The sequence below is a fragment of the Lagopus leucura genome, unplaced genomic scaffold, assembly GCF_019238085.1.
Source record: "Lagopus leucura isolate 7727_CA_CO unplaced genomic scaffold, USGS_WTPT01 Super-Scaffold_100002, whole genome shotgun sequence".
Lineage (NCBI taxonomy): Eukaryota > Metazoa > Chordata > Aves > Galliformes > Phasianidae > Lagopus > Lagopus leucura.
The window spans coordinates 9,156,255-9,175,771 of NW_024962263.1; the positions used below are offsets into that span (position 1 = coordinate 9,156,255).

A 19,517-nucleotide genomic window follows, 5' to 3' on the forward strand; every position below is an offset into this window, starting at 1 on the left:
CTTCCGTTAGAAAGGTGATTAAACCACACCTTTAACGAATCTTAAATATGGTATTTAGTCAGGCCAGGTGGTGACAAGCTCTGCATCCTCTTCTTTGGATGCCCTTGACCAGCACGCACAGTGCCCAAGCGATTTCCCTGCATTCACCTCACAAAATCTTTAGTAATCTAACTGAAATGTCAGCTTTTCCAGTAAATTTGGCTGCAGCTCAACAACAGGTTTGTGAGTCCCAGGGTGGAAGACAGGCCCTGTACATAGAGGGGCAGGCGGTGCCACTTCATCATCCCTGTACTTTTATGAAGCCAGACTGAGAGACGTGTTCTGTCTAGTTAATCTCATGATATTCCCAGACAGCACACCACAGCTTGACTAACAGATCCATGCAGCTGAGAAACCCACTGCCACAGCAATGGACTGGGCTGACGTGATACTGAAAATGGGATTCTCCAAGCTGGTATTGCCATTATATTGAGATGCCGAATGGCCAGCTGATGACGATGGTCTGAACACTAGATTCAGTTATGAATCTGGAACAGGTTGCCCAAGGAGGTTGTGGATGCCCCATCCCTGGAGGCATTCAAGGCCAGGCTGGATGTGGCTCTGGGCAGCCTGGTCTGCTGGTTGGTGACCCTGCATGTAGCAGGGGATTTGAAACTAGGTGATCATTGTGGTCCTTTTCAAGCCAGGCCATTCTGTGATTCTGTGACCCTATGAATGTTTCAGCGCTGCTTGTTTTTCTCCGTTTGCCTCTTTCAGAGGAGCAACCACGGATCCACTCTCGCTTAAGGACGAGGCCGCGCCTCGTGCCGCACTGAACGCGCACCCGTACAAACAGACAAACGCCAAGCGCGGCTCCGCGCAGCGCCACGCAACCCAACAGCCTTCCAACCTCCCCTACCCGCCTTCCACCCCGCGCACAACCACAGCCCCGCCCAGCACCGGACGTCACACCCTGGCCGTGTGTCCCCGCCCTCCACGCATGCGCAATCTACAAAATGAGGCGTGCCCACCTCTGCGCGCGGGCGTCCTTTGCGCATGCGCACTCAGCGAACCGTGGAACCTCCCTCGCTTCTCCCGAGGTTTCAAAACTCGGATTGGCTCCTCGCAAGAGTGGACTGATCCGAGCGTCTGATTGGTCGGCTGAGTCCTTCAGCCCAATGGCAACAACGGTTGTTGAGGAGGTGTGGTGGCGTGTTCTCCAATGGGATTAGCGGTTGTTGGCAGGTGGCGGCTGCGGCCGGTCCTTTCCGACCAGGTGCTTCTCTGAGGAAGATGGCGGCCGCCGCGCGGCTGGGGCCGGTAACGGATGAGCTGGCCTTACTGGAGAAGGCGCTGGGCCTGCAGAGCGGGAACAAGTACGGCGCCCAGGGGGAGCGGCAGGTGAAGGGAGCCAGGAGGGGCCCGGGCCGGGAGCGGGCAGTGGCGCGCGGGTGTCCTTTCCCTCAGCTATCCCCGTCCTGCGCCGTCATCTCCTCTCCATCGCCTTTTTTCACCGCTCTCCTCTCGCTGTGGCGGATCGCTGTCGCCCGCACGTCCAGGGAGCTTCTCCCTCTGGGTTAAAAGTCTTACTGTGCCTCGTGGAGACACGTCGGCTTAACTCATGCGGCGCTCTCCTTGTGCCTGCGTTTCCCTGGTGTCAGTGCGGTTATATCTGTGCTGACGTGGTGAGGTAAAGGGTAGGATTTCGATGTTAGAAATGCATCTGAGGAAAAGGGATTTGCGCTTTAAAATTCTGCTCGAATTAAAGTCGATGTCTCAGTATCTTGAAGCTTGCAGCAAAGCGTTACGTTCTGCAGCTTGAAAGGCAACGGGGGCTTGAGGGAAATAGTGTGGGGAGCAGGGGAAGGGCAGATGTCTGGGAGCCTTTGCAGGCTCTTCTCTGAGAAGAATACCAGAGAAAAGCAAACTGTGCAGTTCCCTTCTGCTTTTGTACGTGTTGTTTTTCCTTCACTTAATTTACTGTTTATGATTACAGTGCTTGATATCCACATCTGCATTCCTTGCTTTCAAGTAGTAAGCTTCCTTAGTTAACAATTTGAGTGATGTTTCAGTGCCATGACTGGCATTACTCTGAAGGTGTGAGTCATGAAATCTGGCTGTCCATCACTTTTCCTGATCATGTGTTCAGTGAAAAAAATGCATAGTCAAGGACTCCAGGCAGAACTGCAGATTAAATGCTGTATATTAAACTTACATCTTATTACATTCACTAAATCTGAAGGTAGATGGTGTCCTTTGTGTGCTAAGATACCCTTAAGAAATGATAACTTTGCACCATGTGATGCCATGAATGAGTGAATAAACTTTAGGCTGTTGCAGTGAAGTTGCATTCATTTCATTTTTGATTCTTAGTAGTTGAGTTTCCTTTCCTGCTGTAAAAGATTGTTAATACTTGCTCTATTAATTGTGTGTTCCGAAGGAGCTTCTCAAAGCAAACTGGCTACTCATTTTTCCGTACCCCCAAAGCCTATAACGTGTTCAATTTTAAGTGTTTTATGTGTTTTGATGCTTCTCTTTGAAGCAGTGCTTGTGAAACAGTGATGAGGACCATGTTGTGAAGTTGTGCTCTTGAACAGTGATTTTGTAACTCCAGTACGTTGCCTTTAAAAATTCTGTGTCACTGATTCTCTTCTGCTTCTTCATAAAATACAATTTAGTTTCACAACTTAAATATAATCAGTTCTTACAATAATAGGGATCTTTAATTTGCTGTAGTTAAAAATATTGAAATGTTTAAGATATGCTCCTTTTTGTTGAAGACACGTTATGCTTTGTTATTATAAAGATTTATTAATGCTTTTTCCCAGAGACAATTAATTAAAATCACTTGAACGCGGTAACATCACTAACAGATACGGAATTCAAGCTAGAGGTTTGTGTTATGTTGTCCTCTCTGAACTAATAGCTTGTTCTGCTGTTTGGCAATGGAACAGGAAGTGCGTATAAGTATTTCACTAAGTCAGGCTGTCGTGATGGAAAGTGGAAACTGAAGTTGGAGCCTGGAACCTGAAAACAAATCATGGTTCAGTGAGTGTCTCCTGACAGTGTCAGAACAACACTTCTACTTACTGCTAATATTAGTGCAGCTTGATTATTTTGTGATAAATGTGCACTGAGCTGAAGGAGTTCTGGGATGCCCAGTGTGCACTGAATGTGTAATCTGTAAAAACTGAAAATAAACCACCCCAAAAAGTAGAAATACAACTTGCATATTTCACTTTGTTATTACTTTTAGCTTGAATGCTTACAAATTGATACATTGTTTTTTAAGAGTCTTCTGAGAGACTACAAAGAAATAATAGTTAATCTCACAGAGTCTTTTTTTTTTTTGAATGAGTTTTATAACGTTACAACATTTTTTCCTTTTCCTAGGTTCCTGTTCTGCAGACAAACAACGGTCCTGGTCTGACAGGATTAGTTACCATAGCTTCATACTTAGTTAAACAGGCTAAGAAAGAGCAACTGCTTGGAAGTTCTGCAGAGGAGAAAGCAGTGGTTCATCAGTGGTTGGAATACAGAGTGACTCAAGTAGGCAGACAATCTAGTAGAGAAGATACCAGAACAGTTCTGAAGGTAAGGAGTGCTTAGTTCTGACTTGCCAATGAATTTTGGAGAGATTAGGCCTTGAAAAATATTTGTGTGCTAACATGAGCAAAACCAAGTAAGTGATTAATAACTTGAGAGTAACTTGAGTGTCTTTCAGTGCTGGCTTTTCTTCTGCTTTTTGATTTTTATTAGCAAAACATAAAAGCCACCTGAAAGCAAACTCAAAAATACATGAAGCCGATCTCTTACCACATTTTATGGCTGTAATGCTGTGAACTGCTTAGAACATTCCAGATAGAGATTATTTAACAGCTCTGTCTTGTGATGCTCTGGTTTCTTTTTGTCTTCATAAAACCTCAGTTATAAACAAGCTGTGCTGTATTTCAAGATAACTGTGCAGATGCAGATTTTTTTTCTCCTCCTGATTTGGTAATTGCAATATAGTCCTTACATGATGTTGTCTCAGTAGATATGTGAAACAGTGAAAAACAAAACCTTCAGATTTTGCAAATCTACAAAACTGATCTTCAAATGAAGCTGCTTTGTACGGAGCCTTCAGACAACTGTACTCAGTTTTTTCTTGTAGTCTGCAGCTTTCTTCTTCTAAGATAGGTGGAAACAAAAAAAAAATCTCAGGGGTAACCCCTTTATTTAAGCAGCCAGATGGCAGGGAGTAGATTGAAAAGCTTATTCTATTTTGCTGCTTACTCCTTGTGACTGATAATTGGAATCTTTGCAATCTTTTGGGAACAGAGCTTGAAGAGAAAAATTGCTTTATGCTTTTAAGTACTGAGGGACTGTTTACCAAGTGTATATGAAACACATATCAATTTTAAATAGAAAGACCCAAATGCTACTGAATCAGTCTAGATTTGGATGTAGCTTTGTGAGTTGCTAGGCGTTGGATTGTCTGTTCTTCGTGATAGCAGAGTTTTAATGCTTCTGATTTTTGTTAGGTGTGGCAGATCTGAGTCAAATAAAATTACAGCAACCAAAGATAGGCTGCTGCTCCAGTATTTTTTCTAGATGTAACTTTCTGCGTTGCTTGAAATCAAAGGAGATTTTACATTTTGGGAGTGGTGCAGAGCAATATGTTGTTAATAATTCATTGTCCTTCTCTAAGTGACGGCACCCTAAATCTTAAGGCCATGGGATATTGTGCCTGGTAAAAAGACTGAGTTGGTGAGCATCCTACAGAATCACTTCTTTCACTTACACCTCAGATAATCTGAGTTATCTTGATCTCATTTTATCTATGGGATGAGCACAAGCTTGCTTTTCTTTTTTTTTCTTGTAACAGCACTAGTTTTATCTTCTATGTGGATGGTATCAGAACCTTTACAGTCAAAGCTACTCTTTGAAAGTGCTGTCTATCCCTCAAGACTTAAGCATTCAACTGATGGAGGCATGGACTAATTATGATTTAACTTAAAGTTTAGCTATACTTTGAACAGGAGGTGTGACAAGGCGAGGTGGCTGCTGGAGATCCCTTTCTACCTTTTTTATATATATAATTTGATAGAAGACTGTTCAGCTACGTAGAGCTTCATCACAGCAGTCGCAAATTACCTTCCTAATATTCTAGGCAACATCCAAACAAACAAATTGGCATCTTGCAAGGATTTGCCCTTAGTCTAATTCACAAAAATTAAAGACTTCAAGTCTGAGTGGCTTAAATGATGATACCTGCTTTGTCATTGCACCCACAAGTATTTTGTAGAGCTGATTGGGTGATAACACCAGATACGTTTTCATTCTGAAGCTGGTATTTTTTGTCTTTTTCAGTTTTGCCTTTGCTGACAGTTCAGAAAATGCAATTTGCTAAAACAGACATGTGGATAAATTATTTCCAAACAAAAGTTCATCATTGAGAAAGTCTCCCTGAAGTTATGCTGACTGCCTGTGTGTGTGTGTGTGTGTCTGTGTGCGAAGAGAGAGATCCTAAATAGCACTTAATTTTTTCTGCAGCTTTTCTTTCATAGCAGATGCTGAATGGCCAGAGTTTATCTTGATGCTGTGGAATTGCTCCAGCACTAATAATTTTGCAGGGTAGCAATTAACTTTTTTTTTTTTAATTTGTTCTCTTGCTGCCGTGATTAATCAGAACAAGAGGCAGCCTACCATTAAAGTATACTATGCCAAAAGGGAGTATGAGAAGGGAAAAGAAAGGAGGGGGGGGACTAAAATAGGGAGGCAAGTCTGAGACTGTAGTTTTACAACGTGTCTGGAATAATCAATGGCAGTCTTGGGACAGTTGCAGCCTAGAGCCACAATTTATAATAAGCTGTGCCAAAAACAGTTCAGTTGCTTCTGTTGTAAACTTTAGGCTGCCACTGGTTAACCCTTAAATGAGCTGATGTGGTTCTGAAAAACATCAGTTAATAACTGCTGTAATGTTAGCTAATTTGAAGAGAGGGAGGGTTTTTTTGTTAGCCTTAAGAAAACGTTTGTAAGCTTGTTCTGACTGGCAAGTTGACTAAAGCTGTTACCTGACATGAAAACAATTGTGAAGGAGGCCACCTCAAGAAGAATTTTTAATTTATTTGGAGCAAAATCCATGCAGTTCAGAAATTTTCAATGCAAGTGTTAAATAGTTCTGTCCAAATTGGGTTGAGTTGCTGTGCTGGACAAAATAAACAAAAGCAATGCCTGTGGGCTGGTCTACGGATGTGTAGAAATAATTACTGTCAATGGTGGTGATGATATCAGTCCAATGTGTTATGTTAACTTCAGTTTCCACAGAATGAGACTGAATTTCCTTTGCTTCTGATCAATGGAATGATGTTTAATTAGTGGGAAATTAAATTACATATGAGGAGTGGGGGGAATATCTGAATTCTTGAGTTTTTCTTGATACCAAGTAGGGATTCTGCTCCTCTGCCGAAGAACTGAGAACTTCTGAGAAATGATCATGCCACCAAATTTCTGCTTGAATATTAACAAATTCCATTCATGAGATTTGAATGTCTCTGACTTGCCAATTTTATGTATTGAAAACTTGATACCTGAGGGGGGACAAATACTGTCTATTCAAAATGTGGCTGGGAGTTTCTACTGGATTTCACAGAAGAGCTTCTGTGGAGCTGTAGAAAGTTCTAACTGTGTTTTCTGGAAGGTGATTATAGCCAAGAATTTGTGTACTCCTTGCAGCATCTCATATAAAAAATATTCCATGATTACAGCTAATTCTGTCCTAATTTCTTGTGCTTTCTGGCTCCAATCATGAAGTTCAATTAGAAATCTAAATAAATTGTTACAAGCTTCAGTTATTGTTGTACTGGTTTGAAAAATTACTGTTTCTATCACTATGTACTGTTTGTATCACTATGTAGGTTAATCCATTGCATTTGCCTTCATGGCATTAATCCATGGTTCTTGTTTGCTGTTTTTCAATGGGTTGCCTAACCACTTCAACAAGCTTGTCCAGCAAGCTTTATTGGAACTCTGTGCCTGTTTCCACTCCTCTCCTTTTTCTAAGAGTGAAATTGTTTGCTTGCAGGCATAAAAGATTGTGTTTTGATTATTTGAGCAGCAGTTGTTAAGAGAGCTATCTTTCTTCTGTCCTTTGCAGAAATCACATTATGAATATAATATTTTTCCAGACCAGGCTTAGCTCACCTTTAGATAGATGTCTTGCATCAGAACTGAAAACAAGGATACACCCCTAACCATGAAGTTGTGCCTTTCTTGGAAGGACTCTTGAATCCTCTTCTTGGATTCTGTGTTGTCCAGGATTTGTTTGGGACATGTGAGTGCTTAACTCTCTTTGTGTAGTGCCACGTGAAGGCATTTAGGTGGGCAGTGACCCTGTGACTATTGCTGACTGAAGGAATGTTGAAAGAAAGTATGTATATCAGCAGAGCATTTCTATGGGCAAAGTATCCAAAATGTAATCAGGGTATGATTAGATCACTTGTAAGTTATTGAGTCATTGTAAGAGGCAGCTGTTACCTGAGATGTGGTGGACTCTGTCTCAACTTGTGGTCTGGGAGGGGTTTAGTTATCTTAATGGATGAACTAGGTTACAGACAATTGTGCTTCGTAGCTAAAGTAAACCACATGAAAAATGTGCTGTGTGTGGGATGTGTTGAGCTGTCACTGTGCATCAGGATATTTTGTATCATAGAATATCAGTTCAGAAATCCATCAGTAAGTCCATAAATAATACAACATCTTGTTTTTTTTTTCTCTTGCTTTTTCCTCATTTGTACCCAAAACTGGGATTGAAATTGCTGCAGTTGTTCAGTGCATATTATTACAGTAAACTGCTGTTATACTTTGAATGTATCTGAAACTTGAGAAGGGGTTCCTGCAGGATTGCACCAAGAAGTTAATTTAGCTACGAGCATTTTGCAAGACTCTGTCAATCACTTGCTATTAGAGTTGTAAATACATAATTGATTTAAGAAGACATCAAGTAGATGAAAGGCAGTGACACAGATAACAGCTAACAGACCTGAATTTCTAGATGGTAATAGAAATTCAAATGGAGTATTGCATTCATATTTTCGTTAATCTCTCCGTGGCAGGAAGGCTGTTTGAATTTAATGCTGAGGACAGTTAAGAAGGCTTGGCTTTCAGGAATTCTAACACAGCTGGCAATTAGCCAGTAATATAATAATCCACGGGAAGTACAACATATGAGGCAGGATTGATTAAATGTTCCTAGTGCACATGGAAAGGAATGCTCTGTGGTGTTTCTAAATTAACTTGACTTTGACAGTATGAAATCAGTATTTTTCTGTATCTTATGAGAGGAATGTGTGCATTCCAAAAGAAAAATGCAGACTAATGCTGATTTATCCACGACTAAACCACATTTGTCAAACTGCCAGTTAAGTGACTTGATAAAATTTTAATTAGAATGAATAATTGTTAACATTTCAGTGGGTAACTTTACTCTGAAGTTTGAGTTATTTCTTACTGATAAATAATTTGAGTATTTACAAATATACCGTGCAGCATATGTACTGACTTGCAGATTTTCTCATGTGAGCTCTTTTCTTTTTAACATAGCATTTGCTTCTGTTACATGAATAAAATTCAACTACAGAACTGTAGTTACATCTTTAAATTGAGACCTAACAAACAAGAACAAAGCAGCAAAGCAGTCTTAGAAAAACATAAATAGCTACGTAGCTGGAGGCAGATGACCATACAGAGTCTGAACTATGCAGGGGTTAATATTTTTCTTTGATTTGCTCTAGTAAAAGTAAATCAAAGCAGACACTTGAATGTTTAAATATTAGGAAGCACAGGACTCCTGTCATAAAGAGGCTGCCAAAGAACATTGCATAATGGAGTCCAACTTGCCATACTTAAATGCATGGTCAGATGTTTCCCTTTTTTTCTTTTTAAGTGTATGCACTGTAGGATATGTCTGCATGTTTGAGAAAGCAGAATTATGGAGCTAGAATTGCAATTCAGGCTAAATCTATTTATTTTTTTTACTTTCAGTAATGAATATATCCCATATTCTTCCCTTAAAATGAAACAAGCTGTAGTTGAGACTGATAATCTTGAATAATCGTGATCTGATAATCATGATCTTTGAAAAACATTGTTTAAGCTTCTTACCTTTATTTCCAGGAGGAAGTTGCATTTACTAGAGGCTTGTTTGTTTGTTTTCTTGTTTGTTTTCCAACCAGCAGAGGAACATTAGCAGGAAATTTCCACATACAAGGAAAAGGCAGGGAACTGTTTTCCTACCTTTCAGGAAAGAACATCATAAAAACCAGTTTGCCCTTAGTATTAGAGCTGAGTAAATCTGCTGGCTGTTAAGTTTTCTTCTGAGGGAGGTAGAGGGTGCAAAGATGTGTGACTTGGATGAGAAGTAGGTAAGGTATGGTGAAATGGAGGGTACTACTTCTGGATGGGTGAAGAGAGAGCTGGCAGGCAGTACCTGAATTTCAGATGCAGTGCAGTTGAGCAACAGTAAACATCAGCCTTCTGTTTTCCTGCAGAGAATGATTGCATATTAAAGAGTCCTTAAGTAATACAGACTTGAACTATTTACTCATTGAACTGAAATGGAAGCCCTCTGCTACACAGCCTTGTAGCATCTAATACGGAGTTGCTGAGCAAGAGAGGTACACGTGAAGTTCAGAAGCAGTACTCCTTTGTATGGCCTTCTGTAGTGACTGAACTGACAGTATTGATTGTGAATTGCTATCAGTGATTTCAACATTAATAAAAGCAGGGGTCAAATGGAAGCAGCGAATTAGCTTCAAGTTCCAGACAGGAGCTTAAAATGCCCCTCCTACCGCATCATACCTTTGTTTTCCTCACTTGTTGCGTATTTGTAATTTAAGTGTTTCTTTGAAGCATTGGTGTTCTTATGAGTCATACATGCTAGCCAAGAAAATGCATGACTCTAGGTTATTTTTTTTATTTCAGTAAATTGTAGCCTGGAAAAGATGGATTTGAAAGTATTTAGGAAGTGCTTAAAATTTTTCATCTTTGTATGTCTTCTTTTCTATGTTTGAATAAATTGCAGCTGGCATTTATTGTACATGTATGATCTCAGAGGAATTTCTCTTTTTTTTTTTTTTTAACTGCCTTAGTGTTTTGTCTACCCACATCAGCACTGTAATCATTTTATTCAATTATTATTTTAGGATCTTAATGCGCACCTTGAAGATAAAGTCTACCTTGCAGGAAACAGTTTCACCTTAGCAGATATTTTGATGTACTACGGATTGCATCATGTTATGGTAAGTACTGTTTGCATTACTTTTACGTGTGTACAGTCATTGTAATTGCTTGTTTACGTGAAGGGCAATTTATTGCTGTGCAAGTTGATCTACTGAATTAATCAATGACAGTTATGGGGGGAAAAAAATGAGATTTCTTCCAAAGATCTTCAAATATAATTTGTCTATAAATGTTCATTTTTAATCTTTTTTACATTTAGCCATAGATCTGTGAAAATAAGTTTTATCTGTAGTACCGTGTCTGTACTGCTTTAGTTTCCTATCTATAACATGAGAATGATACCTGTCCCTCTGTTTCTACCTATGAGGCATCTTATGTGTTCAGGTCTGAAACATGTCTGTTTGCAGAACTATGGGGGTAATCGTGGAATCACAGAATGGCCCAGGTTGGAAGGGACTTCAAGGATCATGAAGCTCCATCCCCTTCACCACTGGCAGGACCACCAACCTCCCCATTTAATACCAGACCAGGCTGCCCAGCGCCCATCCAACCTGGCCTTGAACACCTCCAGGGACGGGGCATCCACAGCCCCAATATGATAGCTGATAAATGAAACTAAAAGTTGTCAGAGCTAAAAGTACTAAAATTGTTACAAGTACTACTGGTGCTATGGAAGATGCACATTAGTCAAGTTCCTGAAGGATGAATGCATACAAGTGTCAGCCAGGATAAAAGGTCATTGGTGTTTCAAGACTTAGTGATAAGACTTGATAACACTGAATATGGAAATAACATGAGGAGCTGGTACTTGGAGTGGGGAGCAAGGGGTTTTACTGAATGAGAATGATGTAGAGGTTCTTCATGTGTAGCTTGGCGTTTACTGTGAAGTGCTTAAAAATTGTTCCACCTCACTTCTGAATCTCGAGAGGTAATTTGAACATGAAGAAATAGAAGTTAGTTGTATTTGAGGAACTGGAATGTGATTGTGAGTGCTCCTTCTCTTGAGTGAACACTGCTAAACAAATCAAACCAGTCTGCCAAAGTCTCAAGAGGATAAAGTCAGTGAGTTTTACAATAGGAAACAGGGGAAAGGGTTCAGCTAGTTAAATTGTTGGTTTACACAATTAAAGGCAGAGTACTAGAATGCTGTGCTACAGAAGGGATTTTGAAGAGAGGAGGCGGGAGAAGAGATCAGGTAATGAAATATAACCAAAAATGAAAGAGATCTTATGTTGAAGTTATACTTGAGTCATATTTTCCTTGTAAAGGATAGATGTGTTAACTTATATGTCAAATGCTTACCTTTCCCATATTATATAGCAGTACAGATGTGTAAGAATACTTTTAAAATATGACTGTGTAGTGTAAGAAAATACAAACTCAAATGAGACATTAAAAAAAAAAACCTTAGGCTGGGGAAAATCAAGCGTATTTTATATTTGGAGTTTGCTCTAGAGTAGACCACCTAATCAAGAAGAAAAGACACAAGTTATTGCTTTGGGAAATAGAGCAGATGGTAAAAACAAATGACTTAGTGCTCCTGGGTGCCTGCAACCATGCAGACGCTAGTTGGGACAAGTTTATTGTACAACATCTGCTTCTGAAGTGCTTGATTTTTGTAGAAGATGGTAATTCTGTGACTCAGAAAGGTATAAAGGGCAAATAATGGGGTTGCTCTCCAATAGAGGAATATCAGAAGCTGCTTGCCACGGATTAGCTAGATTGTGTATGTTTTTAAGGCTTTAAAATTGATTAATGTTAGTAGTCAAGTAAGTAGTTATCTTACTTCCATTAACTACTTAGTTATCTTGAACTGTAGAATCCTGTGACTATTTTTTTTTTTCCTGTAATGAGAAGAGAGTACTTTCAGAACTGCTTCTGTGCCTCAAGCCTTAGGTGGAGGGGAAAGCTGCTCCATCTTTTGATGTGGTGCATTCCAAGGAAGCAGTTCCTCATATCCACTGCTGTTTGAGCTAAGCCTCGTGCAAAATACTTTGTCTTTGATAATCCCTTAAAATAAGAGATGTTCTTGTTGTCTATGGATCTGAGAGGGTTGTTGATAAAGATCCTTAGGGCCAATCTCCCTGTCTTTGATGGGGTAACAGATAGCTCTATAAAATACGTACTTGTGACATACTGTGATTGCACTGCATGAGCTGAGCAGTATTAAAAGTTTTGAAACCACCTCATGCACGTGATATTGGAAACAGTTTAAATTAAGACCACCTGCTTTTACTACTAACTCCTCCACCTTCTTTTAGTAGTGTTTGTGTGTATAGATAATACATCTCTATAATCCTCCCCACTTCCACTTTTGCTTTGCACCCCTCATTATCCAGGTGGGGTTCTGGAAACTGTATATTCTTGTCAGTGAAGAATCAATAGGAAAAACTGATTCCTGATTCAAATAGACTAACAGCAACTTTTAGTCTTACAGTCGCGTGCCTTTCTTTTGTTCTTTTCTATTTAGCACAACAATAGATGTCTAGAAATCCATGCAGTGACCAAGGAATTAGGATTTTAGTGAGTGAGGGTCACTAAGGGAATCTTTTTGTTCTTCATGCAGACTAGTAGAGGAAAAAAAATAAGTCTCTTAATTAGAAATATACACTGGTAATAACGAGGCAGTAAGTAAACTGTGTACATTGTTCTGCATCATGATGTAGGTCTCAAATACCCAAAAAGTGTAATGCTTGGTGCTAGCTCTCAGATGGATTCTTTTAAATTGCCATGACTTGCACTGTCATATGTAATTCCATGTCTCCGTGTGTCTAATGTAGAATCAGAATCACCAAGGTTGAAAAGGACCTCCAAGACCATGCAGTCCAACCACCAATATTTTCCCTCTGAACCATGTACCTTAGTATGTATAAACACTCTTGTCTTTAGACACACAGATTACTCAAATGTTTATGTAGATGAATGTGATCAGCAGTGAAGTTCTGCTAGGTTAAAGCTCAGATTGCAAAGAAAATATGAATTAGGAAACACTGCTTGAAGATAACTCAGGCAGTCAGTGAGCATTAAGTTCCCCTGTGGTGATGAACTTGTTCTTAAAGTTTTTCCTATGTTTTAATTTGTAAATAGAACCAAACTAGTGAAGTCTTATTTAAAAATGTTTAAGAGAAATTATCAATACAGAGGCTGATCTGACTTAGTTTTTTTTTTCTACTTTGTAAATTCAGGCAGAACCAAAGTAGTCATATCAGATCTGTATGTCTGAATTTAAAATTTATTTAATGAGTGCTGGAAAATAACTTGGGGTGAAATTTATGTATCTAGAAATAGAAGCCTCCGTCAAAATTTTGGGGTCAATTCTAGTACAATCTATTACCAAGCCAAGTGAGTTATGCTCCTCAAGTCAGAACTACTAATGTAGAAATATAATGAGACTGCATTCATAATTTCTTTTCCTGTTTGTTTTTTTTTTTTCATGATAATATTTGCTGGGGCCACAAGCACAAGAAAGATGTAGAGCTCTTGGATCTGGTCTGGAGGAGGGCCACCAAGATGATCAGAGGGCTGGAGCACCTCTGCTATGAAGAAGGGTTGAGGGAACTGGGCTTGTTTAGCTTGGAAAAGAGAAGGCTCTGGGGAGACCTCATTGTGGCCTTCAGTGCTTGAAGGGAGCTTATAAACAGGAGGGGGAACGGCTGTTTGTGAGGGTGGACAGTGATAGGACAAGGGGGAATGGTTTTAAACTGAGACAGGGGAGGTTTAGGTTGGATATTAGGAGGAAGTTTTTCACACAGAGGGTGGTGAAGCACTGGAACAGGTTGCCCAAGGAGGTTGTGGTTGGTGACCCTACATGTATTGGGGAGGTTGAAACTAGGTGATCACTGTGGTCCTTTTCAACTCAGGCCATTCTAGGATGATTCTGGGATGATTTCCAGTATTTAATGGATTGCCATAATTTCTTTTAATATTCACTGATACACTACTTATCTTAGAACCTGGATAACAGGCTTTCATTCTAAAGAATTATGCTAACAGTCCTCAATTTGCAAAAAATAATAAAAATTTTAAAGGTACCTTGATTCTTAGCTTTTCCTCTAACAGCAGAAAATGAGTTAAGACCATGTGAAATGTGTCTTACAGAATTCTGAACTTGGCTGTTTTGTTTTCTACTTTCACCTCTATTTTCATATCTAAAGGCTAGATTAAAAACTGGTAGTATCTGTCCTTTATGCAGAAGAACTCTAAATATACAGAGGTATTTCTAGACTTCCCATGCACATACAGGTACAGGCATGGGAGTTTGTCTGCATCCCCAGTGCTACTGAAAGCAAATATAATTAAAGCTGGTATAGTTATGGTCCTTCTAGAAACTCTTCTGTTTGCATTGTGTGATGCCCATTTTCATTATCCTTTGTGAGCTTTGTGGCAGAAGAGTAAGGCTTTTTATTTTTTCTTCCCATAATTTAAAAAAAAAAAAAAAGTCATCAAATTGAGTGTCTGCTTCTTTGCTATTGAAATAATTGCTTTAATAGCAAATAATTATTTTACCAGCAGAACAGCAGCCTTTCTTAACTTGGGGGAATTATCTAATTTAATGAGGAAGAATAGAAAATACCCATCTAACAAAATGTTGTAAAAACGCCATGGAACTGATCTCTAAACAATTAACCTAAGAGTTATGTCCTGAGTAAAAAATAGAGCGTGCCACAGAGTGCTTTTTAATATAGTTCACTGAGAATACATTATGTAAATAAGCAAAGATATCTTGAATGCTGTGCTTGAAGTAGAAAGGGTTTTACTTTTACAGAACCTGCCTGTGAAGCCATGCAGATGTTTTTTCAGTATACTTACAGAATGGAGGAGGACTATTTTCATAAGACTGTTTTCGAATAATATCAAAGAAATGTGAGGATGGAGAGTTAAAAGTATAAAATCTCGAGGAGAAGAAATGTATCTCCTGCCAAATCTCAAGTTTATTTTCAGCACTCTTATAACCAAGTGCTTGCCCGCTATGGATGTTGGAAATGGGGTATTCTAATTACAATACTCATGGTAATACTTAGTGTACCTTATTCACCAAACTTAGTGTTTTTAGTACCTGCTCATACTTTACTACAAATGAGGATAACTATTGGTTTTAGATGATTTTTTGGCTGTATGTTGCTCTTTTCATACTGTGTGTTGTTTTGTAAATGCTTCTACGGCTTCATAGCAAGCACTGGCATCACACTGTCATTAATTACAACAAACTGCATGTGATTAGAAGCATCTCCCTCTAAATGGTAGTGCGTGTTTATTTTGTCCTGAGTGTAGCACACTTGAAGAACCTCAGGCAACTTATCAAGTATCTTAATTAAAAAAGCAGTCAGTGTTACATTTTAATAGCTCCCACTTTTAGTTTGTAACGCCTCTGTCTGTAACAAGATGTTCATCTTACCAGTATTGTTCTTTTCCTAATAAAGCTCTGTTAAGTTTTTAGCTCAGCTAGAACTGCAGGCATGGAGGTGAATCAGTGCATCTTGATGGCTGACTGAAGTGAGGTGAACCCCATTCGACGTGGCTGTGTGGGGAGATGAGATAGGGTAGTTCACATGAAGATCATGTTTTGTTCCCAATAGTTTTATAGCTTTGAAGCTTACTCAGTACAGTAGGTAAAACAAAAAGCAGATTGTTGTCTAAATTGATACACTAACTTGGTTCCAGAGGAATGAGATGCGGAAGTAGTAATCAAGGCAAGGTAATACAGGTGATACAGTATGGAAGCAGTTAGTTCTACTGCCTGCTTGAAATAAACTGAAGTAATAAGTCTTAAAAGAGAATCTTAAGGATTTTGCTTGTTTTAATTAAGAAGACTTTGAATAGTATAGATTACATGTAATCATAAATGACTTTGCTTGGTCAGTACTATGATAAAACTAGCCCGGAAGCTCTTCATAACTGTTACCCAGTATTGCAGTGGCAAGGAGCTGTTGGAGTAGCTGTATAATCCTGGCTCTTCTTGTGGCTGTTTAACTCTGAGTTACACTGAACACACGACTGATACTGACTTGAAAGTTTGGGAATGACAGAAATAACTATAGGAGTAAGGAATAAAAATTTCAATACTTTTATGAAATACAGACATCTTTCATTTTATTTTAACATAATAATTGCCTTCCTAATAAAGCTAGATAGCACATTTGAACAGTGAATCACAGAATCATAGCATGGCCTGGGTTGAAAAGGACCACGGTGATCACCTAGTTCCAACTCCCTGCTATGTGCAGGGTCACCAACCAGCAGACCAGGCTGCCCAGAGCCACATCCAGCCTGGCCTTGAATGCCTTTAGGGATGGGGCATCCACAACCTCCTTGGGCAACCTGTTCCAGTGCATCACCATCACCATCCTCTGTGTGAAAAAACTTCCTCCTAATATCTAACCTAAACCTCCCCTGTCTCAGTTTAAAACCATTCCCCCTTGTCCTATCACTGTCCACCCTCACAAACAGCCGTTCCTCCTCCTGTTCATAAGCTCCCTTCAACTACTGGAAGGCCACAATGAGGTCTCCCCGGAGCCTTCTCTTTTCCAAGCTAAACAAGCCCAGTTCCCTCAATCTTTCCTGATAGAGAGGTGCTCCAGCCCACTGCTCATCTTAGTGGCCCTCCTCTGGACCCACCCCAAGAGCTCCATGTCCTTCCTGTACTGTGAAGCCCTGTGCTGTGTTGTTTCTTGGTAACTACTGTAGAACTATTGCTCAAAGAGGAAAACAACATTCCTCTTTCCTATGCAGTATGAAATGGCCTGAAAAAATGTATTCCTGAACTTCTAATACACTTTGCCCCTGGCCAGTGAGGCGAGACCACCTGCTGAATGAGAGGAGGGCACAAGACTTATGCAAGTTCAGGAACTCTCCCCTGCTCCTCGGTGTTACATGGATTCGTAGACTGGTTAAATTCAAGCAAGCTAACACCCTTTCCCCCACCTCCAAGTATGTCATACAAATGAATATTCCATTCTGCAGATGTGTTCATTTGAGGAAATAAACACGTGTTTTGGGCTGTGAATCTTTATCTGTGAAATGGAGGCAGAACGCTGCTGGACAGCAACAACTCTTTTGCGAGTTGAAATCAGCCGTAAAGCTTTGCACTTCTTTTTTCTCACCACGTTTCATAATATTCATAATGCAATTTTCTTTCTTCCCCACACAGGTGGACCTCACTGTGCAAGAAAAGGAGATTTACCTTAATGTATCTCGCTGGTTCAACCACATTCAGCATTATCCAGGTGTCCGACAACATCTGACTAATGTCGTCTTTATCAAGAACAGATTATATACTAATGCTCATTAAGGAGAATTTTAATACTGTGTCAGAGTGGTATTTGGGAGTCTAGAAGTTGCATTGTCCAAAACCACTGCCTTGCAAATACTGGTTTGTAAGCTTCTCTATGTGAACCAAAACTGGTGATGCCTCAAGTAATACAGTTCCATTGAATTGTTATTCTTTGTTCAAGAATTTGAACTGGCTACAGAATTTTATCATGTATCTGATTAAATGCAACAATGGCAGAAAGATGGGAATTGAGTTTTAATTCACTATTTTTTAAAGATGAAATGTTCTTTTAGTTAAGCGTTCAACTGTAATTACATGGTCTTTGTAGGAGAGAATTACTTCTTTTCCTTTGACTACACACTCATTTTACTATTTATTGAGTTTCTGCGTATGTCCCTCTTTTCATTTTATTTTCCATGAATGTTTACACTAGTTTTGTAAAAGTTAAGAGCTATATTGTGTGCCAATGATGTGAAAAAGGGAACATGAAAATGTTACAAAGTATTTATGTGACTGAATAAATTATTTTAAAACTGTAGTCTTAATTTGGCTGTGGAAGTCTGTAGTTTATTAAAAAAAAATAAAAGTTCACATGCTACTTCATTTTATGGACTTTGATGTAGAATCCAGAAGCATTTTCTTTCACAATATTTAGCAATATTAGCATTTATCACTTATTTATTAGCATTTATGACAATAGTCAACAATATTAGCATTTATCGAGATTCTGCATATGCTGTCATTTCATGTTATTTCCACAGAAGAAAGACTGCACATTTCAGGGTCCTAAAAAAGATGGGGAAGGAGGTACTTGAGATAATGATGTGCTGCTCTTCCACTCTCGCTTCTTGTTTTTAAAAGTTTGCTTTAAAACCAAAGAGACTGTTGTCAGTTGAAACATGTTGTTGGGTCACTGTGCCACAGAACACGGTGGGCATAAGGTGTTTGTTTTGGTGTTGAGGTGTTTGTTTGCCCAAACAGCTGCTGTGTTGAAGTGTCAGGATTTCTCTACGTTGCTACATGCTTTGACTTCAGTATCCTAGCCTCTTATTTTCTCTGATGTAAAACAGAAGTGTAGATTGCTGCTGAAATAATTAAATAAAAAATAAAAACCAAGCATGAAATGTTTAGAAGGGATTAGTAAAATCTGGATCTGTGCTGACAGAAGTACATTTGGTGACTGTCATATGCTAGCTCAAGCATTTCAGTTTTCACTCCCCTATGTAGATTAGTTGATAAGTGGAATAGAGAGTTAAAAGCAAAGAAAGATGAATTGAGACATTTTGCTTCAGAGAGAACACTGAGAAAACCAGATGGTATTGATTTCCTCCATGCTACCTCTTTCTGTCTAATACCTTTTGATCTTAGACACTGAGTATGTAATAAAATTAATGAAAGTAAATATGAAAACGTACCTTGGCCTAAAGTTGTTTGAGGTAGGTTTTTAAGATGAAGCTTCATGTTGTTTACCACTGAGTTGTAACGTGCTTCAGCTCTGTCAGATGAATGCTGACGCTCCACCTAAAGAGAGCGTGGGTAAGCACTCATGCTATTGTGGGGGTTTTGTTTTGTTTTCTTAAATAACAACAAAAACAACCCTTGCTAGTCTATTTCTGTGATAGTTTGTTATACCCTTATTGAATATTGCTAGAAGTGACTTCCTTCCCTTGCAACCTCTTCTTTTTTCAGAAAATTTCTGTTGCTGAAGGGCACAGTAAATACTGTGATGTTGTTTTACTTCTGTTGCTTCACAGTTTGATGATGATGATGACCACAGTGATGTGTGGAATTTATTTTCATGGCGTTTCATGAACAGTGACAGTCTCATTTGTTAATGTATCTCATCATTGCAGTATTATTATTTTGCATAATTGTTCTATTTAATTTATTCAAGGGGCCCTGACATGTTATGGTCTTTTAAGTATGTGCCTCTAGGACTTGAGGTTGTTGCCATATGGTGAGATAGTACTGCGTGACAACCTTTCAGCAATGGAAGAATTCAGCAGTGAAATAAATAGGATAATTGTAAGTGTTCAGTGGAATCTTA

At 39.2% G+C, this 19,517-nt stretch overlaps 1 protein-coding gene across 1 annotated transcript; it reads left to right on the top strand.

Annotated features, from left to right (window-relative positions):
- The first annotated feature begins 1,214 nt into the window (after nucleotides 1-1,214).
- EEF1E1 (eukaryotic translation elongation factor 1 epsilon 1) lies at nucleotides 1,215-19,080 on the top strand. Its single transcript, XM_042869646.1, has 4 exons — nucleotides 1,215-1,380; nucleotides 3,373-3,573; nucleotides 10,164-10,259; nucleotides 17,348-19,080. Exons 1-4 carry the CDS (start codon nucleotides 1,273-1,275, stop codon nucleotides 17,486-17,488), a joined length of 546 nt encoding a protein of 181 aa, XP_042725580.1. The 5' UTR covers nucleotides 1,215-1,272; the 3' UTR covers nucleotides 17,489-19,080.
- The last annotated feature ends 437 nt before the right edge of the window (nucleotides 19,081-19,517 follow it).

Excerpts from the sequence above, each read along its gene's own strand:
- EEF1E1 (XM_042869646.1), top strand. The coding sequence starts at position 1,273 with ATGGCGGCCGCCGCGCGGCTGGGGCCGGTAACGGATGAGCTGGCCTTA. Across the intron at positions 3,574-10,163 it reads ATACCAGAACAGTTCTGAAG|GATCTTAATGCGCACCTTGA; the intron begins GTAAGGAGTGCT and ends TTATTATTTTAG. Across the intron at positions 10,260-17,347 it reads ACGGATTGCATCATGTTATG|GTGGACCTCACTGTGCAAGA; the intron begins GTAAGTACTGTT and ends TTCCCCACACAG.